Source organism: Podarcis muralis, chromosome 1 (assembly GCF_964188315.1).
Source record: "Podarcis muralis chromosome 1, rPodMur119.hap1.1, whole genome shotgun sequence".
In the NCBI taxonomy this organism is placed as follows: Eukaryota; Metazoa; Chordata; class Lepidosauria; order Squamata; family Lacertidae; genus Podarcis; species Podarcis muralis.
The window spans coordinates 91,725,612-91,747,979 of record NC_135655.1 but is presented as its reverse complement, the minus strand read 5'-3'; the positions used below and the strand labels follow the sequence as shown (position 1 = coordinate 91,747,979).

At 40.9% G+C, this 22,368-nt stretch overlaps 1 protein-coding gene across 2 annotated transcripts; it reads left to right on the top strand.

The window, feature by feature from the left end:
* Positions 1-1,760: 1,760 nt before the first annotated feature.
* CCDC14 (coiled-coil domain containing 14) lies at positions 1,761-22,101 on the top strand. Of its 2 annotated transcripts, XM_028743457.2 has the most exons (13): positions 1,761-1,889; positions 2,844-2,899; positions 3,584-3,659; positions 5,156-5,228; positions 5,318-5,458; positions 6,016-6,258; positions 6,357-6,454; positions 8,182-8,749; positions 15,139-15,280; positions 16,170-16,249; positions 17,521-17,736; positions 17,817-17,949; positions 20,863-22,101. In XM_028743457.2, exons 1-13 carry the CDS (start codon positions 1,860-1,862, stop codon positions 21,833-21,835), a joined length of 2,829 nt encoding a protein of 942 aa, XP_028599290.2. In that variant the 5' UTR covers positions 1,761-1,859; the 3' UTR covers positions 21,836-22,101. The 2 variants fall into 2 exon arrangements, with proteins under 2 accessions (XP_028599290.2, XP_028599309.2); XM_028743476.2 differs by lacking the exons at positions 1,761-1,889; positions 2,844-2,899; positions 3,584-3,659; positions 5,156-5,228 and having other exon boundaries at positions 5,316-5,442.
* Positions 22,102-22,368: the final 267 nt, after the last annotated feature.

Sequence of the window (22,368 nt, the reverse complement as noted above, 5' to 3'; positions counted from 1 at the left end):
TCTTTGGGGAGATATCACTGCCTCCCTCCCTCCCTTTAGTCAACAACTGAAAATGCATCATTTTCACCCAGGCATTTCAGGGGAAATTGTAGGCATGTTATGGCTTTGCTTTGTGTTGGCACCAGCTGTTTGAATGTGGTAACAGAAATTGGAGACCAAGCACCACAAAGGTTTCAGATGGGTGGTGGTAAGAATCTACCTCTGAATTGTGTGTTGTGGGTGGAGAGTATGAGTGGGTAGGAAGCATGAGAATGTTGGGGGGGGGTGCCCGAAAGTTGGGGGTGCAGAGCTGAGGCTCCCCCTGCGAAGGTGGAGAAGGATGCTGAGGAGCTGGACACAGAGTGTGTTTCTCAGCCTGAGGCGAGCAATAACATCAGTATCTCTCTGTACCTCTTTGAGGCTCGGTAGGGGGCCAGGGAGTGGGTTGCCAGTCTGCTCCCACTGACACAATTGAAGTGTCTTCCCGGACGCGGGCTGATCCTAAGCTGGAGTTGGGTGCCTGGAAGCTTGTTTGTTGTTGCCTCTTTCCCCTCTGCAAGGTGGCACACCAAAGGGATAAATAATAATGCCTTAATAATTTGTCTGACACCTTTAAGTTTACTTTCACATGCTGGCACTATTATTATTAATAATAATTTGTATACCACCCTTCATCCAAAGATCACAGGGCAGTTCACAACAAAATGATAAGACAAAATACATAATCAAAACAAGAACAAATCAATAACTCCCACAAAAGTAGGTTGATGGTAAGTGGATTTTTAAAATTAACAATATGTATATGCTGCCCAATAACAAAGCTGACTGCGTTGAATTGTTGGAAAAATAACCAATACCTGTAGGATGTCATAAGAAGCAGCATTGTATGTTGAAACAAATACTGTGGCACCACAGAAGGTGATTTATTTTATAAAAGAACCACAAGGCTGATTGGGTATCTTCTTAGGCCAGTGGTTTTTAACCAGTGTGCCGTGGCACCTTGAATGATGGTGGGTGTGCCACAGGCAACACTGAACTCTGCCCCTTTTTCTTTCCCTCCCTTCTCTGATGCCTTCTTGCACCTCTGCCTCCCCAAGGCTTGCACAGCTGTTTGTTGCAGCAGCCTTGGCTACAAGTTCCCCAGGCGAAGGGTGCCTCTGGGGCTGGCCAGTGGGTGCTTCCCAGGCCCCTGTGGGCAGGGGACGCAGCTCGGGGGCCAGGGGTGGCGGCAGCAGCAGCAGTTGCCCAGAGGACTCCCAAGAAGAGGGGAGAAAAGGAGGCTGAAAGAAGACTCCACAAGGAAGGGTGTTCGAAAAAGGGTGAGAGGCTGCCAGCTCTGCAGGCAAAGGGTGACCCATAACTGGGCTCCTGAGCCCCACAGGAGTGCCGCCAAAAGAATGCAGCTGGTCAAGGGAGCCGTGGACTCAAAAAGGTTGAAAACCTCTGCCTTAGGCTAACACACTGACCGCAGGATGAGCTTCCGGAGCCAAAAGCAAGGTCCCCTTCCCTTTCCCCAGCAGCAATAAAAATCTGTCCTGTTTTAGTGGGGATTTCCCACGCGTGCAGGGTGCCTAGTAAACACCGGTCCCACCCTCCGCGGGTTGACTAAGGGACAAACGGGCTAAGTAAGCCACGCCTCTCTCACGCTCCGCTTCCTCTATTGGTCCGACTTAGGAACGGCTCTAGCCAATAGAATAGAATAGACCGCCGGGCTCTTATTTATTTCCCTCCTACCTCTTCCTTTCCCGCTCGGTCTGCCGCCGCCGCCGCCTCAATGAGAGCAAATAAGGGGCGGGGCTTGAGACAGGCTCTGCCCCGTGAGTAACCGTTGGGCCCGTCAGTCAGCTTGGAGGAAGAGGCAGCCTCTTGGCTGGAAGGAGATGGCGAGGCCGGGTTCCGTAAGGCACAAGGTAAATGCGGGTGGGAGAGGGGGAGCAAGCGCTCCCTATATTGCCATTAAGTTTGGGCTCTTCGCCATGAGTTCCCCCTCGTAACCTCAGAGCTCTGCATTCCCCATAACCATGCATGATGCCTGTATGCTTACCGACTCAAGACTGCAGTTCATGCACCTGATGATGGAAGTGGAGTGGGATCCGCGAACGCCTCTGTTATTGATGCATCTTATTTAGTTCTTAAGGTGCCGCGGGACTCTGTTGCGCTCAGAGTAGGTAACAAGCCTACTTGTAAAAGCAGAGGGTCTTTAAGCTGATCCCTATCGCTTTTGCTCCTGGAGCACACATGCAAAATGTGATGGTGTGAACTGTGATTGTTTCTGCAATACCAGATTGTACAAAAATAGTATGAGTTTAACTACTTAAGCATAACCTCTCCTGGTTTGCAGTGGTTTTATTTATTATTAATAATTATAGAACACATTACCAAATGGTTGTGGTTATAAAGGCTCTTAGTTGGATACCAGTGTTTTCCTTGTTGAAATGGCCAGTAAATAGTCATGCTTGTGCAGGGAATCTGAATTTCAAAATGTGAAGTATTCTGTTCTTGATACTTGCAAATATGGTTTAGCTGATTGATTGGAATCAATTCACAAAGGCCTAGATGCTCCTAATGGTTATTTACAGTATTCTTTAAAAAGACTCTTAATTGGCTTACATACAAAGTATTGGTCAGACATGCTACACTACTGTATATCACTTTACACTCTTGAAGTAGAATGAATTTTTTCTGTTATCAGTTCTATGCTCTCATAAGCATTTTTGAAATAAAACATCACTTGCATGCTGGGTTTCCTGTAGAAGATGTAGTGTCTCACTCTCTCTCTTTTGTAAGCCTGAAGTGTGTGTTCTGTTACACTTATTCTGGAAAACTAATACCAAATATTGAGTGTTTGTTTGTGCAACCAACAGGTACTGTCATCAGGAAGGTTGACAGGATCAGCTAAACTAGCAAGCGGAGGAAAACAGTAAGAATATCCTCATATCTTCTACATTTGTTCAGGTTTGAGCAGTAAAGGGTAAAGGGACCCCTGACCATTAGGTCCAGTCATGGACGACTCTGGGGTTGCGGCGCTCATCTCGCTCTATAGGCCGAGGGAGCCGGCGTTTGTCCACAGACAGCTTCTGGGTCATGTGGCCAGCATGACTAAGCCGCTTCTGACGAACCAGAGTAGCGCACGGAAACGCTGTTTACCTTCCCGCCAGAGCAGTACCTATTTATCTACTTGCACTTTGATGTGCTTTTGAACTGCTAGGTTGGCAGGAGCAGGGACCGAGCAACGGGAGCTCACCCTGTCACGGGGATTCGAACCGCCGACCTTCTGATCAGCAAGCCCTAGGCTCTGTGGTTTAACCCACAGCACCACATGTTGTGCTTTTTGCTGGCAAAATGCCAGGTCCTGCAGAGTGGCTGGTTGGGACCAATGCTTGTCTTTAGAAATGAAGAGTATAGAATCGTCTTAAATTCCTTATCAAATATTACATATAATGCCTTCAAACTACGTCAAAAAAGCACCTTAAGTTGGTTTTAGAGTTTCTGATACTGTGTTTTAGCATTTCTCCTTTCCTAGATATCAAAGTCCAAAATGTTTCCAACTGTTGTTTTGTATGTTTGCTAGAGAGAGAGTTAACACAGCATTTCTGTGTTTCAGGAATGCTTTAAGAAAAGTGGCATGTCCTGATGCTGATTTTGGCTACTCCCTGCATTCCACAGATTCTGAAGATCAGGTAATGACAGACTATCATGCAAAATAGAGCAAAGTTTTTTATTTGTGCATATTAAATACTGCTACGAAAAGCCACTAGCCCTGGTTACTATCAACATGTTTCACATTTTCAATTAATCTGGAGAACAGGGCCTTGTCAGAAAGTTATATGGAAGAGGGTAATCTATTAAGCAGGAGTAAGGAACCTTTTCTGGATGGATGGCTGCCCATCTGTTAATGCCATTGTGATGTCAGCTCATGTTGCGCTTTGAAGCCCCGATTGTTGGGATTTCAAAGTGTAGTACTATTTAAAATCCATTTTCCTGTTTGCAAAGGACTTTCAGACAGCTCATGTTTGAGTCTCTGGTTTTGTAGGCTCAAACTAGGCCTGGGCGATATATCAATGTATTGCCCAGAAGCAGTATGAAGAGCAGACTGTGATGTTGGTTGCATTAAGCGGTATATCACTGTTGAAACCGCCACCGCTCCTGAATCCCTGTGCTAGCAGTGTGCGCTGGAGGGAGTAAAATGTTTCTTCCTCTAGCGGGCACTGTTAGCAGAGGGACTCAGGAGCAGCGGCGGTTTCACCAGCAATACATAGCTTAGTGAAACCACCATCCCACTGCCTTCATACGATGCAGAGGGAGAAACAAGCTATATCGGCGAGGCGCTTATATAGCCTGTTCCTCCCTCTGAATCTTTAAACTGCTCACCTGAGGAGCATGCACCTGCCCTTGCCTCAGTCTAGCAATTAAAGGAGCCCCAATACTCCTGCTGCTTGCGTGTGAGCAGCAAAAGCACTGGGGATGACTGCTGGAGAGGGGAAATGTTCCCTCCCCCCCAACTGAGCTGCACGAACAAGCTGCATTGTCCCAGCCTGCAAGCCTGGGTGAAATCGCCTCAGCTCTGGAGGTGAGAGCTGGGGCAGTTTCACCCGGTGTCTTGCAGGCAGAGGCCAACGCATCTTGTTTTTCAACATCGCGGTAGATCGCCAAACTGTGGTGTTTGGCTTGCAATACACCACGATGTTGAAAACCTAATATTGCCCAGCCCTAGCGTAAACAGAAATGCTTGATCACTTGAATTGAACAGTATTTAACTCATTTGCTACATAGGCCTGTGCGTTGCTGGGAACAATCACATGCAGCCACTGCAGGATTTAACCCAGTTATGGCAGCTGACAGGCAGGTAGACATGGTTGGAGGGAAAGGACCTCATAGGTCAAGATTAGCCTGCAGGCCCAAGGTTACCCACCCCTGCTGTTAAGATATGCAGGTCCCAAGCCAGCAAGGGTTGTAATGAGTATCTTGAATTGAGCCTGGAAACAAACCAGCAGCCAGGGCAAATCATACAATGCCTAGCACTCACAGGCATCCTAGCAGCAGCATTCAGTACTGGTTGCAGTTTCCAACACACACTTTGGAACATTTACTAGCTCACAGAATAAGGAAGGTTTAATAATGAGCCATTTTCTGTGAATGAAAACTGTTTGCATTCTCTTTCATATCCTTTCTCCAGGTTGCAACCATTCATCATGGCCTGGATCGCTGTGCATCTTTACTGAAGGACATTTTGCAAAATGAATCTGAAGGTAGTATTCTTTTTAATTACTTGAATTCAGTTTTCATTCTGCGAGTAACTTACTTTGTTGCTGAATGATATTATTTCAAATGATGCTAGGGATGCAGAACGTCTGTCAAAAGGCAGGAAAAGCAGCTTTTGTCAGAACAGCTTCAAGACCTTTACTCAGTAAAGTCAATGGTTCAAAGAAGAGGGGTCAAAAGAAAAAAAGTATTTCTGCAAATGTGCGTAAAGGAATGGGTAAGATGTTTTTCTTCAACTTTATTTTCAAGTTAATTATTTTATTATATCCATTCAGTGTTTTGTTACAGAATATCTGTAAGAAAATGATAAAACACAATTTATACATTACTCTTAAAAAGATCTGATTTTTAAAAAATAGTCTTACTGTACCATAAATGTTCAGTAGATTTCACCTGCACTAGTAGATCAAATTTGCTTCATGGAGGTCTAAGTTTTTTGTTGTATTCATCAATAGGACTAAATTACGTGTTTCACTGTATAGTCTTTGGTCAAGTACAGGCCACCATGAGTCTGTGAACAATACTCATGTGACTGCACAAAGAATATTCTTGAACTATTAGAAAATAGTTTAGACTTTGAGGAATGCTTAAGAATATAACTTACATATTTTTACTTTTATCTTACATAATGTAACATAAAACATAATCAAGACTACAAGCGCATGGCAATGCTTCAAGAGCAGAATTCCAAAACTCAAAAGGTTACTGCTACATCTTTGTTGTTTTAGAATATAACTTAACAGAGTTAAAGGTTATCCTTTTTGCTTTTCATAGCGCCTATGCCAAATAAGCCAGCATCAGTGAATGCTGCAGTTGTTGAAAAAGAAACAACTCCTGTAAGCACAGGGCAACCTGCTCCTCTTCAACCAATTCATATACCTTGCACTCAGCACTCTCCTGTGATGCATCAGAAACTGTGTGAGCATGTGCAAACCCAGATGTCTCTGCTAAACACCCAACCGCTGCAAAAATCCAGTGGCATTCCTGAAGTTCCATGTTCCATCGTTCCTGAACACAGTGAGTGGGAATGGCATGATTTGATCTGACAGACGTTGTGGGATGGATATATTTAATCTTAACATTGACAATTTTGTTCTTTATACCTCAATCGATAGCAACATATCAGCCTGTAACAGCATTCAACTCCCGTTTGCCTACCTCTACACCAGCTCTGTCCCCACAATATGCAGCTAATCCTTCGTTTGTTCAGCCTGTAAGTACTCTCTTAAATTTTGGGTTGCCACTTTTTGTTCTGTGCATACTGTTGATAGATTTCTACTATTTTGCCTTCCTTAAAAGTTCCCTTAATACATGTTAAAATGGGGGCTTCTAAAGTCTAATGCAATTTAACAAGTGTTGGTGTAGATGTAGATTACTAGTCATTTTTTTCATTTTATTTATTTGTGGTTGTCAAAGAGGAGGAACCATGATATAATTTCAATTTCCCCTTGGGTATTTGACGACGTAAGAGGATGGAGGGGACAACAGGAATGTAAGACTTTATGTTAAGGTCAGCAGCTTGTGCCAAAGTCCAGCAGATCAGATTCAGGAAAACACTCTATTTTTCCCATCACATGACACTTCTTAAAAACATACCTGTTTGCTTAAGCCTGTTCTGGCATGTAAAGTTGAGAATTAATAGTGCCCTTTGGATTATCAGCTGCATTTTTTAATATTTTACTGTGATGTATTGCTATATTTTATCACCTTGTACACCGTCTTGAGGCTGACCGTAGTAGGCATTATATAAATACTGTTACAAATGAACAATAATAAACTGTTACGAACGCCTTTATGCTTAGTCCTGAATCAGTTTCATGTTTTCCAATATGTCTAAATGCTGGAAGGTGTCAGCTGTATAAGTAGAATTTGCTTGTCACCCATTCTTCTAAATTCTTCCTCACTACATTGGGCGAGCACAATACAGCACAACTGCAACAAGTTAATTCAGCGAGATGGAAGGGGAAAAGAAAGAAAAAATTGTTAAAACAAATCCAACTTTACCTGCTTCAAAGTGGAGCTGTTTCAAAGAACACCAGTACTGAAGCAACCTTTAATTCTGCATATATTTTGAAACACCTGCCATAGATTACCCCATCAGGTTCAACTAATTGCTAATACAATATAGGCAATTTCTCTTTGTCTCTCTTTGTGTGTTGGATAGCAATCAAATGGCATAATAGCTTATTGTTAAATAAGCCTTTAGGACAGGGTGTATCAACTGCTGTGCCTTTGAAAGTATACTTAAGAAGTGGGGAAAGAGATCCTGCATGGTGTCATAGAAAATATAGTATTTACCGTATTTTTTGCTTTATAAGACGCACTTTTTCCCTCCTAAAAAGTGAGGGGAAACGTGTGTGTGTGTTATGGAGCGAATGCAAGCTGCGCAGCTATCGCTGAAGCAAGAACAACAAGAGGGATCGCTGTGCAGCGATCCCTCTTGCTGTTCTGACTTCTGGGATAGCTACGTGAAGCCTCTTCAGAGCAACAGGAGGAACGCTCCCCCTGCCCTGAAGAGGCTTGGTGCGGCTATCCCAGAACAGCAAGAGGGGTCGCTGCTTTCGCTGCACAGCGATCCCTCTTGCTGTTCTGACTTAGCTTTGCTGGAGAGGCGCTGTGCAGAGAGGGAGAGCTGCGCAGCGCCCCTTCAGCGAAATGGGAGGAGAAACGGAGCCCCTTCCGTTTCTCCTCCCGCTTTGCTGAACAGGCGCTGTGCAGATTCAGAATATTTTTTTTCTTGTTTTCCTCCTCTAAAACGAGGTGCTTCTTATGGTCAGGTGCGTCTTATAGAGCGAAAAATACGGTGCCTAACGAAATATTTACCTTTATAGTAGAAGGCTACACATCTAAACACTATTTTTTATTGCAACCTACTCATAACTAAGTGTGCAGTATTAACATTTCAGTGTAGAATAAATTATTCATATGCTCTTTTTATAGGGTGCTGTCATTGAGAGCTGCACTCAGTGTGCATCACAGATGGGACTTCTCTTGCCAGAAGGCCCCAGTGGCTCCACTTCTGGTGCCCAGGGGCAGACTGTTGCTTCATGTTCTGCCCTGCCTCACATGATCCAGTCTGCTCCAAGCAATCCTACGCCAGTACTTGCTCCACCTAGTACCAGAGAAACTGTGCCAGATCAAGGAAACCACGAACAGCAGATTAAAGAGGCAGACCTAATAAGATGTATTCAAGCACATCTGGCTCTGTTGCAAGCACATGAAAAGGAGAATGGGAAGGTTGATGGAAAGTACCAGGATGTTGACCCAATTCAGTCCAAGCCCTTGATTTCTAGAGAAGACACTGCTGAAGAATATAGTGAGGGTACTCTGAGTGAAGAGGAAAACTTGGATGGAGTAGATATGGCACCAGTGAGAGATACAAGCTGTCAGACGAGCTTTGACAAGGACATTTTAAAACCTAAAAAGACATGCCCTCAAAAAACAGCTCAGAAAGTGAAAACCGTGAAGTATCTTTTGGGAGAACTTAAGGCCTTGCTCACTGATCAGGGTAATATGAGATTTCTGCTTACACTATAATTGATTTATACTTCTGTAAAGTTTACTTAATTGAATACCAACATGACAAAACCACATTTGTTTCTACTAATTTTGTCTTTCTTTCTACTAAGGTTTCATATTTTAGTATTTTGTTCCTTTTATCTGTTAGAAGTAAGCAATAAAGGGGACGTGGGTGGCCCTGTGGGTTAAACCACAGAGCCTAGGGCTTGCCGATCAGAAGGTCACGGTTTGAATCCCCGCGACAGGGTGAGCTCCCGTTGCTCGGTCCCTGCTCCTGCCAACCTAGCAGTTTGAAAGCACAAAAGTGCAAGTTGATAAATAGGTACCACTCTGGCAGGAAGGTAAACAGCATTTCCATGCGCTGCTCTGGTTTGCCAGAAGCGGCTTATTCATGCTGGCCACATGACCCTGAGGGACGCCAGCTCCCTCAGCTAGTAAAGTGAGATGAGCGCCGCAACCCCAGAGTCATCTGCGACTGGACCTAACTGTCAGGGGTCCCTTTACATTTAGTAGGCAATAAAGCACAGAGACTCCTTTCTGCACAAGGGAGAGTGTTCACATTCTCAATATGGCTGAGTGGTGCTTTTTGTTTTGTAAAAAATCTGAAGTCAAATGTAAAAAAATAATAATCAAATCTCTTCCCCCTTAATTTCCCAATCAGATCTGCTTCATGTATTGAAAAGTAGTGATTTACAACTCATTGCTATTCTTATGAAAATATTTTTGGATACTTTCTTGAATAAGGAATCATGTTCCAGATCAGTACAGCATGAAAGCTTCCAATGGAGTTTGATAGGTAGTGGAGCTGAATGTGAGACATCTTTAAAAAAATAATAATCTGATGAGTATAGAAAGCAAATATAACTATCTGCCTTGCCCTACCTAATATGAATAGGTTATAAAATGTTTCTTGTGGATTCCCATATTAATGTAAGTCTTATTAGATGCGGAAACACCCATGGTGGAATTCTTATTATTTCCACTTTGTGAGCTGGCAAGTACTGTTCATCCTGGGCAGCAGGTAAGTAAGCAAGGAAGCTTATATGGAAGCAAAGGAAGCTTCTGGAATAATTAGCTGTAAGCAGATGTGTTTAGGGTCATGTTGCCAACATTACACCTGGAACAATAAGGTTGGTATTGTTGAATGGTTTCTTTAAATGTAAAGGTTCATCATTGTTCCACTCGATGTGTATATCTTAAAGGGGCCAGAGCAAGGGCCAGAGCAAGATAACGAGACCCAACTTTAAAGCTGTGAAACATAGCAGGTGCTGCTGAGTTGTATTTGATTAAGGTGTGTTAGCATTTGGGTTTAGTATATAAGGAGCAGCACCTAGCTCTCCCATTACCCTGGGGTTTGGGTTGGTGGTTGGGTCTGGTTTGGTTGTTAATGTATTTAGTGTAAATGGAGTTTTTGTTTTTCTTATTAAAACCTTGTTTAAGTTATTTTTGAGTCCTTTTCATTTTTAATGCATGATCTCCCCAGCAAGCTATCTGCAGCGCTACCATACTGCAAATAGCCAACATCTTTGGTTATGGGCCCAGCTGCTGAGTGGATGACTGCATATTTTTGGACTCTGAGAAAGGTTTGAAAACTCCTTCTCCTGTTAGTGTAATTTTTTGTGGGTCTGGAAGAGTTCCAGAATGGTTGACCGGGTTCCTGAAGCTGAGAAGGCTCTGGTCTTCCCACAGCTAACAGATGAGAACTATAGTTTATGGTCTTTTCGGGTGGAGGCGCTTTTGACCTCTAGAGAAGTATGGACCTATGTAACTGATGACCCTCCTGACCCTGTAACTAATGCTTGGTCGAAAGGAGATGCAAAAGCCAGGGCGATAATTAATTTGGCAGTCAGCGACCAGCAAGTAGTCTATATAAGAAATAAGAAAACTGCCAAAGAAATGTGGGACAGTCTTGCAGCAGTGCATGTTAGAAAAGAGTCAGCATCTGCATTGACGTTTTTCAAGCAGTTGTACCAGACGAAGTTGCAGCCTGGTGGTGATTTGGCAGCACACTTGAGACGTCTGGAGGCAATACGCTGCGAATTAATTCGAAGGGACATGGAGATACCTGATATTCAGTATGTTTTTATCATCCTTTGTTCCCTTAATGAGGACTTTGATGGTATAGCTAGCCAGATATCTGCTGTTCCACCAGCACAATTAACTGTGGAAGGGGTAACGGCAAGATTAATGGGCGAGTTGGATAGAAGGGAGGCTTGTGCCATAAGCACTCCTATTTCCATAAAGAATGAGGAACGCCATATGCAAACCTGTGGTGATACAACTGCATTTAAAGCTGCAAAGCGTTGTTGGTTCTGCAATAAGCAAGGACATTTTGCAAAGGACTGCAGAGCCAAAAGAAAGCAAAGTACTCCCAAGTCTGTTTCTGTTCGTCAGTCACGGTTGTCAGCCCAACAGCAGACATCGTATAGTAAAGACAGAAACGAGCCGCGAGCTTTTCATGCTTGGACTACAAATCGTAAAAGAATTAAAGATGCCAAGTGGAAGTCTTTTATTATAGACTCTGGAGCATCTCAGCACATCTGCAATGATCGAAGCTTGTTTATTTCTTTCGAAGAGGAAATTGGTAATGTACATTTAGCCAATTCACAAGTCTTGCAGTCGCTTGGCAGAGGTACTGTTAAACTTGACTCTTTAAACATTACAATAGCAAACTGCATTTACTGCCCGTCAGTGGACAATTTATTGTCAGTAAGGTGCTTTGCTCGTCAAGGCATAACTGTGCGTTTCTTAAAATCAATGTGTGAGTTTTTTGATAGGAACAAACGTTTATTGTATGCCCGGGACTCTGATGGTTTATATAGACTGTATTTTCGCACCTACTCCCAATCGCCTATAAATTGCAGAGCAGCACAGTCAAGCCAGGGGTTGAGGAATGTAAGGCCTCATTCCGGGTGTGTCCATGAGGCGCACAGAATTCTGGGACACCTGAATTTTGCTGATGTAATTAAGACAAAGAATATCGTTAATGGCCTCAACTTAAAACCATGTAAATTCTTTATGCAATGTCTATCCTGTTGCAAGAATAAGATTAAGGTTGCACGCAAGGGTAGGTGCTCAGATAGGAAAGTAACTGAACCATTTGAGCGTGTACATTGTGATTTAGTTGGGCCACTCCCACCATCATTAGGAGGTTCTAAGTACTGGCTTACTCTGATAGACCAGTATAGTAGATACTGTTGGACTTATGCAATAGCTGAGAAGTCCCAAGCATTTGAAAAGTATAAAGTTTTTTGCAACTGGGTAAAAACGCACTTTAACAAACCAATTAAGAACCTGTTTTCTGACCGGGGCGGGGAATTTGTTTCTGAGGATTTTGAGAAATTCCTGGAAGCGCAGGGGACTACTCATGAGTTATCTTGCCCCCGAAGTCCCTGGCAAAATGGGCTTGTTGAAGTTGTGCAGCGTGACCTACAGGCAGGGGTTAAAACGTATCTGCATGATGCTAATCTGCCCAAAGACTTTTGGGCTGAAGCACTTAATGCATTTTGTTACGTTAGAAATCGCAGTTATCATACTGGTTTAGATGTCACCCCCTATGAGAAACTGTTTAAAAAACGCCCTAATCTGAAATACCTCCGCATTTGGGGTTCAGATGTAATTATGCATTATCCTGCTAAGCAAAAATTGGGTGAACGTAGTGTCCAGGGAAAATTAATGGGCTACCAGCAGGGGGCGTACAGAATTTACATACCAGCAACTGGCAAATTTCATATTACCAGAAGCATGATACAAACTGTAAATTGGAATGGAGTTGCTGTCTTCCAAGATACTGATGGTATAGATAATACTGAGGAAGAAGAGAAAGAAACAGCAGAAGAAGCAGCAGGAAATAGTGCTTCTGAATTAATGGGAAAAGACAAAAAGCCTGTTGAGTCTGATAATTTGTTTGATGATTTAAAGTCACAGGCACCCGAGGGGAGGTCAGATTCTCTTGAGTTTTCTGACCGTGAGCTTAGCCTACAGGCACCTCTTCAATCTGACAATGATTTACAACCTGAAACTAGTGGTTTACTTAGTCCCATTAAGTCTGAGAAGTCTGACTCTCCTTCTGGACTGAGACGTTCAGATAGAAAGAGACAGAAGCCACAACGATTTGCAGATGAACATTTTAATACTGTGTATGCCAATAAGGTAGTTTTTGAGCCAAAAAGCTACAGTGATGTTCAGAAATTACCTAAGCAACAAGCTGCAAATTGGTATAAAGCTATGAACTCCGAGATAGCTTCTTTAAAAGAGCATAACACTTGGTCTCTTGTACCACAAACCCCAGATATGAGACTTATTGATTCGAAATGGGTTTATAGAGTTAAAACGAATGACAAAAACGAAGTTGTAAGGTACAAAGCAAGATTAGTTGCTAGGGGTTTTCAATAAATTTCAGGCGAAGATTATGATTTGTGTTATTCACCAAGCGTAAAATATGAAACAGTTAAGCTTTTGTTAAAAGATGCATCACAGCGTGGACATTCCGTTTATCACCTAGATATAAAAACTGCATATTTGTTTGCAGATTTAAAAGAACAAATTTTTATGCGTGTTCCTGAAGGCATAGACGCCGCTGAAGGTTTGGTATGCAAATTAAACAAATCCCTTTATGGTCTGCACCAAAGTGGAAGGAATTGGCACCAAACTTTAGCAAAAGAATTGCTGGATATTGGTTTTTCACAAGGAAAGGCAGACAATTGTGTGTTCATAAAGGAAAGGGCAAACTCTGTAACAAAAATATGTGTGTATGTAGATGACGTATTAATTTCTACAAAAACTAAACAGGAATATGAACAGGTGGTATCACAGTTACAGAAGAAATTTGATGTAGTGGAATTAGGCATAGCTAAAAATTACTTATCCATGCAAATTGAGAAAGGCAAAAATGGATCTTTTCTGGTTCATCAAACTGCAAAAATTGATGATCTTGTTGAAATGCTATGTTTAGAAAATGCAAATGGGAAGGAAACACCTATGGTGTGTGGTTTCACCTTTACAGGTGAAGACAAGCCATTTCCTAACAAAACTTTGTATCGTTCTGCTATAGGCAAGCTAAATTTCATTCAAAGAATCTCAAGACCAGATATAACTTATGCTTTTCACTTTCTGGCAAAATTTGTGGAAAAGCCTACTACACAATGTTTCTCTGCTCTTAAGAGAGTGGTAATGTACCTTAAACATACCAAACATTATAGGTTGCAGTTTACAACATGTATTGACAAAGGTTTTGAAATTTTCTGCGATGCATCTCATGCAATGGAACAAAATAATTGCAGGGGTGTGTCTGGTATGGTGTTTTGTTATAACGGTTGTCCATTTGAATGGAAGTCCCAAACACAAACCATTATTTGTCTCTCCACAACAGAAAGTGAATTATGTGCATGCGTTCAGGCCACTCGTGATGTAGAATGGTATCTGCAAGTGTTTGCAGACCTACAGATGCAAGTAACACTACCAGTAAAAGTTTACCTTGATTCCCAGAGTGGACTTGCTATCCTGTGCTCAGAGACCAATACGCAGCGCACTAGAGTCTTAAGGTTACGTTTAGAATTTGTAAAGCAACTAATTGCTGATGAAATGGTTGTATTTGAATATGTTCCTGGTGACAGTCAAATTGCGGACATTTTTACAAAAGCACTTCCAAAGGTTACACATGAAAAACATGTACAAAGTATGCTTTCTGTTTTTGTTCCACAATGATGAACCGCAGGGGAAATGTTGAATGGTTTCTTTAAATGTAAAGGTTCATCATTGTTCCACTCGATGTGTATATCTTAAAGGGGCCAGAGCAAGGGCCAGAGCAAGATAACGAGACCCAACTTTAAAGCTGTGAAACATAGCAGGTGCTGCTGAGTTGTATTTGATTAAGGTGTGTTAGCATTTGGGTTTAGTATATAAGGAGCAGCACCTAGCTCTCCCATTACCCTGGGGTTTGGGTTGGTGGTTGGGTCTGGTTTGGTTGTTAATGTATTTAGTGTAAATGGAGTTTTTGTTTTTCTTATTAAAACCTTGTTTAAGTTATTTTTGAGTCCTTTTCATTTTTAATGCATGATCTCCCCAGCAAGCTATCTGCAGCGCTACCATACTGCAAATAGCCAACAGGTATATATACACAAGGGTTCTCATTATTCTCAGGGTAAAGTGCTGGTTTTTTCTTTTAGCAACATGCACTGCAAAAACCTTAATGAAATTTGTTCTCTTCCTTTGGAAAGGGACATATTGAAGACAGAGCTCTGTCTTAAATCTATTGTAGCATATAGCTGATGTAAAAGTACTTGGTATCTTTCTAGGACTGTGAATTTTTATTCTTCCACAACATGTTTTGAGGAGTGCATTTGATTACTCAGCAGATTCTTCCTTTCCCCATTATAGATGATTCAGAAATTTTGAGGTTGCTAGGTGAAGTGGAAGACACAGTATCACTCTTGCCTGCAGTTGTTGGAAATGCAAATGTACAGGCTGAAATAGCACTTGCTGTTCAACCTCTCAGAAGTGAAAATGCCCAATTGCGCAGGTCAGTAATACATGTATGGAAGATCAGCAATGGTAATTCACCAGATCTCAGTTTAGAACAGTTAACGAAAGGGTGAATGTGCACTTAAAACAAAAGCATTTTACAGCAGGATTACAATTCTGTCCTTTTTTAAAGGAGTAGATGCATAGATTATGTATACATATAAATTAAGTCTGTTATCTATAAAACAGAAATACTGTAAAATAAATTAACATGTTGAAACATTTTTGCGAAACAATCTAAAACTTATTTATCAATGTTCAACTAAAACGAGTAAGATGCATTTGGGAGTTGAAACATCAGCAGACTATCTTGATATAAAAATTGGCGCAATCCTTGTTCTCCACCCAATTTTCACTTTCTTGTAGAGTTCATTGTGGAAGAAGAGGGGTCTGCTGGGGGTACTGCAAAAGGCAGTTCACTGCCACATAATAGTTATCCACGTAATGGAACAGAATAGTTCCGTTATTGTGGTTAATAACAGTTGGTAATGCTAGTGATAACAACTGTGATCAGTTTGTGTATACAGGTTGATAGGACTGTGGTTCAGCAACAGCAAACCTCTCTGCTGACTTGATCAGATCAGCACTGGTAACCTCAGCTGATTGGAAGCTCATATTGGTTGCAGTTGGGGTTCAATTGTATAATACGCAAGCTGCTGTGGGAACATTATTGGATTGTGCTTTTTGTGTATTGGCATTGTTTTAAAGCTGTGGTGCAATTGTCCCAAGCAGAAGAGGATCTAGCAGAGAATGAAGGGTTGTCAGAATGGATAAAGTTAACTTAAAAGCTGAGGAAGACAATTTTGTCCCCTCACTTTTTATCAAAACCATTGCCATAGAAAATAGTTGTTAAATGCAAACTTTCCCACCCCGCAATTCAAATGAAGACGACTAAGAATATTGAATCAACAGCTGAAGAACCAAGAGAGAGCAGAAAAAGAATGCAATCTGGATAGCAACTATGAATGTAAGTAACAAAGTGTAAAGATTTGAATGTATTTTAAAAGCACTTAAAACAGAATTTGAGGCGTATTCACAGTCTCTGCTGGTTACTCACACTTCTAACAGTTCTGGAAGCAATGCTATTTTCATCTAATGAAGTACTTGAATAGTGTACTATATTTACTTTATATAAAGCCCTTCATGTAATAGTAAGCCATAGTTAATGGTTTACCACAAATGCACAAATTATACCTGCTTTCCCTGGCTTAAGTGTGTCCAAACTGGAAATAAAGGTTTGTTTTGCTCCAATAACAAATGAAGGATCGTGATTTCTTTCTCCGGCCTACTAGTAAAAGCAAAGTGTGCATGATTGGCACATTCACAATTAACTATTAGCTATGTTTTTTCATTCATGTCTACTAAACTGCAGCAGATTTCTGGCTCTAAAGGTTTTCAGTTATGCTGCTGCTTCTCCTAGCCATCATTCAGACCTATGTCACTCTGTTATTCCATGGTTTGCTTTATGCCGATGATTTTTTATAATGTGTTGTACCCAATTCTAAATACATTTTCTAAATATGTTAATAATAGATTTGCAGTACATATGAAAGCAGAAACTAGTTAGCTGAAGATTTCCTAGCACGTTCACGTGCTCTTGCAAATTAGCTGCATTTGTGAGCAGAAGATTGGTTCACATTTTGGCTTATTAAGATGTGAGATGCTAATCAAAACATGACCACTGTCTCATTCCCTCTCATACTGTTTCACATGAAACAATGCCATTGTATCGTACAACTTTATTCAGGAATGGCTTATTGACTTGATTGTGGAAACGGTTACATGCATGGTTTCTCTTACAGTTTGAATGTTAAAGTCTGTATAGTTGGGTCACACTAATGAATTTCTACCTGCACTCATGTACATTATTGTGTGGAGAAAAGTAGGTGAACCAGTTAGTGCATGCAGCGAGTTGACTGTATCTTCATGATTGCAGCTGCTACATCCTAAGTCAGCTCCAACCAATAAGACATCTTCAGTTTGGCCTAGAAGGAAATAGAAAAAAGTCATTACAGCTACAGCAGAACAGTTCATACATATTCACCTAAGGACGTGTTGCAACATTCTCTACTGATTAAAATTTCTAGACAGTCTCCAAAGGAAGCCTCGGGCAAAATGTACTGCTGTTAAAAATCCTAGAGATTACAAGGGCATGCCACCTATTTATATTTTAGTAGTTATAAATATTTGTTGGGGTTTAACTTGTCTTTTAAAACAACTATATGCTTCTTCCCATAGTCTCGCTCCAGTCTTTGAATATCACATTACAGAGTCAGTTGAATGAATATATGAAAAGCAATGAGTTGCTGCGGAATAAAAATGAAGAGATCATAAAAATGTTAGAAAGCCAAAAAGAGGAAAATAGAAGGCTGACCAGAATAATTCACGAGAGAGACCAAGAGCTTCATGAAAAGCAACAGCAGTATGATATTTTCTCAACAAAGCTCAAAATTGGTGTGTACACTGAGGCACTTTCTGGGTTCATATTTGTTTAATGTAAAAATTACAATTTACACTTCTTCAATGTGTTTCAGATGCAGACGATATGTTGAACAGCACAAAGAGCTTGCAGTACAAGCTGGAAGTTGCTGAGAAAGAAAACCAGATCTTAGGCATAACATTGCGTCAGAAAGATGCAGAAGTGAATAGATTGCATGAATTGACTCGGTAAGTATCTTAATTTGCTTGTTAAATATGTATCTCACCTTTTAATCAAATGATGCAAATAACTAATGTTCAGTAACATTGCCCTTGCTCTAACTTCCTTCTTTTAACTTTAGTCCTGTGCAGTCAGCAAAATTTTAGGCCCAACACATTTAGAATGAAAAGCTGAAAATAGCATGTATGTTGATCTGAAAGTTATGATAAACTTACAGAAGACTGGGAGAAGTCGCCATATTGGAAAATGGTGGATTCTTTTCCATTTAAAAGCACCAATATCTCTGAAAATAATAGCCAAATTGAACATTCTCCAAAGATTTTGCAGAATAATTTCAGGTAGGATTTTCAAACTTCAGATTTGGGAGGGGGAGCATGCCATATGTTTATCATGGCAAAGGAACAATATTCAGCTTTTTATTTTAAAGCACTAGTTTCACTGGAAACTAATATTACAAATAGTATTCATTAACTATATAAATTGGCAAAATACAATTAGTATTCATTAACTATATAAATTGGCAAAATATTATAGTAGAAACCCATTTCTGTCACTTTATTAGGGAAGAATGTATTGCTCTTGTGACTTTGTTTCAATAATTAGTTGCTCTTTGAAAACTGTATAATGCAAGTAATCCCGACAGTTAGCTGAAGTTGAGTGTGCTACACTAGTTCCTGAAACCTGATTGGCTTATGGCTGACATTGAGGTGGTCGTGCTCAGTCTTCTTGGGACTTGATTCATTCACTATAGAATGCCACCGAGAGGGAGAGTCCAAAGGATGTACAGAAGTTCAGAAAATAAAGAAAACTTGTCCTTTGTTTTTCTACAGTTAGTGGGTTTGAATAATCTCTCTATCAAGAATCCAATTTACTTAAGACTTTTGAGGTGGTACATTAAGTATGAAAAGAAATTGTGTAGAAACAGACAAAGAGAAACAAATCTGCTTAGCCAAGTCTATTTACTTACCTCCAGTCTCCTTGTTTCACTTGAGCTACTTGTTTAATAGAATATTGTTTGAAGAGGGCATAATTTATCCTGTGAACTGCCCTGAGACCTATGGGTATAGGGCAGTATACAAATTTAAATAATAAAAACAACAACTGCTTCTGGAGCAAGTAGTCTTGCACAAGACCTTTGTTGAAGTTTTAACTGATAGTTCTGTCACATATATTTAGAGTTACATCAAGTCTTGCACTGTGGGTGTAGTACTTAGCCACCAGATGGTGTCAGAGATTCATGGACTAAGTTGAAACCTGTCTTGCTAGAAAGGGGAAAAAATGACCCTTTACAATTTATTCACCAGTGTGAATAAAAGTTGTCACATTCTGGTTTTTAGCTCTTGTTTGCTCTTGTTGCTTCACCTAATCCAGTTGGGCATCATTACCACACATAACAGGTAGATTTTTCAGACTGTAGCTCAAACTAGATGGGGGTTGTTTCTGCAACCTGTGTGCATACTTTTGTCTCCTGTTTAATTGGTTGGAACTGAACTATTGAGACTATTCGAAAAGCTTAAATTTTTACCCCTTCAGCTATTCAGGACAGTGGGGAGCAGAACACGTGCCAGGACTCCTCCACCCCGCAAACAGCTAATCCTCAGATCGCTTTATTTTTAAAAATAACCGTGGGTGCAGCCACAACAGTTCCATGGGCAGCACTTTTGAGTTCAGTTTTTAATGTTTCTGGAATTTTCCTTGAATGTTCCAGGAGAGAGTGATGCAGCATTTAATCAATTTATTTTTTCAAGTTGCAAGCATTCCATTCATAACAATGGGCAAGAGGGGGGGGGGTTCTCCCGCTCTTCCCCAGACACCTGTTGCAATGGCTTATGGGAGGCGTGTCTCTTAGTAAAGACTTCTGATTGCAGCATTAGTTCTTCCTTTAAGGCTGAATGGTGGCCGTTTGGCTTTTATTTATAGAAATATTTCTATATCACTATAACATGATATATCAGGACATTGCGCAACATTAGAACACAACACAATTAAATTATTATTATTACAGTGGTACCTTGGGTTAAGAACTTAATTCGTTCTGGAGGTCCGTTCTTAACCTGAAACTGTTCTTAACCTGAAGCACCACTTTAGCTAATGGGGCCTCCCACTGCCGCTGTGCAATTTCTGTTCTCATCCTGAAGCAAAGTTCTTAACCCAAGGTACTATTTCTGGGTTAGCGGAGTCTGTAACCTGAAGCATTTGTAACTCAAGGTACCACTGTATTAATATCAACAACAACAACAACAACAAACAACAACAACAACACATATACTAGGGCATATTAGGGAGACAAACCAACCATTGATCACTAGTTTTGGGGGAAGGGGCAGCGCTTTTCTTCCTAGCAGTGTTTGTAACTGTGGCCAACTTGGTTTTGGCCCGTGTGACTTGTTGGAAGGCACTGACAGCTGGGTGTACGGTTGTATTTACATGGCCCCATTTCTAGAGACCCCCCTTCACTTGTAGCCTCTCTCACTTGGCATCTTCTCTCCCACACGGTTATGACATTTACTTACACACACACACACACACAAAATGTTCAGTTTTCTTTCTTTTATTGTCAATGAAAGTTTAAATGTGTTTGCCTCTTTATAAAACTAATAGATAATGTTCTACTTCAATACAATGGTCATTTGGAAGATAAACTTAAGACAGACCACCAAAAAAGCCCAACCTACAGTCATAGTTTTTAAGTTTTACTTTAAAAGCTCAGTATAGGTATGACTAAACAGTATTACTAACTTCTGTATTGTCTCAAGGTGGACTGTATGCTGAAAGAGGTACAGTATACCATGTCTATACCCACAGGTAAGTGGGTATAAAACTACAGCCAGAACCTAACTGCTTGAGACAAATTCAGGATCTTGGATTTTGTCATATTCCTTGTCCTAATTAAAATTAAACTACTGAATTGTTCTCAACAGGGCTCTGCAGGGCAGTATGTCCAAACTTCTCTCGGACCTCACTGTGGACACTGCCAAACCAAAACAGGAAAGAAGTCTGTCAAAAGCACTCTTGGAAATTCATGAAAAACAGCTGCAGGCCGACGCATACCCTCTAAGTGATTCTGTAATGAGCTACCTTAAAAAGTTAGAAACCAGTCCTATTCTGGAAGAGCCTGTCTTACCAAAAAGTAAGATGAAGGTACCAGGTGAAGGATATGACATGAGGGCAACTGAAGACCCTCCTCAAAACAGCCCTATTGCAGGGGAAATAGTGGCTCCAAAAAGCTTTGCCTTCCTAAAGCCTGAAGTTGAAGCAGCCAGCAATTCAAGTACTTTGGTAGAAGGGCATGGGCCGGATGAGACTATTTACATTCCATTGAGTAGCAGTCCATCTCAGAAACCAGCTGCAGCAGCTGAAAGGACAGATACACAGTGTCAAGTTCCCCCCAAACGGGACTGTAACTTTGGGTTGGCCAATACCAAGCAGCCAATTAGGTTTGGGATGCCAGGCAACAATGCAAAGGCCGTTGATAAATTGTATGGTAGCTTTAGTCCCAAAAAGACTGCGGAAAATAAGTCTGAAAGTATGGGGAAGACAGCAAAGCTGGAGGGAGACAGATGCCAAATGCAGCCAAAAGAAATAACAAATGAAGCTGCTAAAGTGATTTCGGACGATCCAGATGGACTTCAGCCTGATAAATTCTTTTATGCTTCTATTCCACATCAGAAAGGAAACACACAGAAAAAAGGCCCTGGTATTTCTGTTCCTGACTCCAGTTTCTCAACTTTTGACTGGATGTCTGGAAAATCTGAATGGACTATATCTTCCTTTTCAACATTCACTTCTAGAGATGAAGAAGACTTCAAAAATGGTCTAGCAGCCTTGGATGCCAACATAGCTAGACTGCAAAAGACTCTGCAGAATAGTTTGAAAAAAACAGCAAGTCCTTAATGCGCTATTTCAGAAGAAGCTAGAGAAATTCTTTCACTGAAATCTGGTTATTTTATAGCAAGTTTGTATTTGTATAACTTTTGAATTGTTGCTGTAACACTTTTTTTACTGACAAGATGAAGAGCTGTTTTAGTGGCAAAAAATTATTCATTACATAAATGAAGATTAAATCTGAAATATTCCTGTAAATTTTAATTTTAGAATGTAAATAAATGTAAGTTTTCTAATAAATTATTAATTATTTGTTAATAAATTGATTGAACCTACTTTTTCTGTGGTCTTTATTTACCGTTAATTTTTCATCTAAACACCACCTGAAGCTTGATTTTGTACTTCAGAAAATGGTAGACTCTCCTTCCTTGGAGGTTTTAAAAAAAATTGGATGGCCATCCATCAGGGATTCTTTAAGCTGTGATTCCTGCATTGCAGGGGGTTGGACTAGATGACCTTTGGATTTCCACACACAATTCAACACTGGAGGCAATTGCCTTCGCTTTTTCCTTGTTCCCACCAGCCTTTCCTTTCTTTGTTCC

What these genes read in the sequence shown, in the direction of transcription:
- CCDC14 (XM_028743457.2), top strand. Translation starts at nt 1,860, where the DNA reads ATGGCGAGGCCGGGTTCCGTAAGGCACAAG. An exon ending in CCACAGATTCTGAAGATCAG is followed by an intron (nt 3,660 to 5,155) that starts GTAATGACAGAC and finishes TCCTTTCTCCAG; the next exon opens with GTTGCAACCATTCATCATGG. An exon ending in AAATGTGCGTAAAGGAATGG is followed by an intron (nt 5,459 to 6,015) that starts GTAAGATGTTTT and finishes TGCTTTTCATAG; the next exon opens with CGCCTATGCCAAATAAGCCA.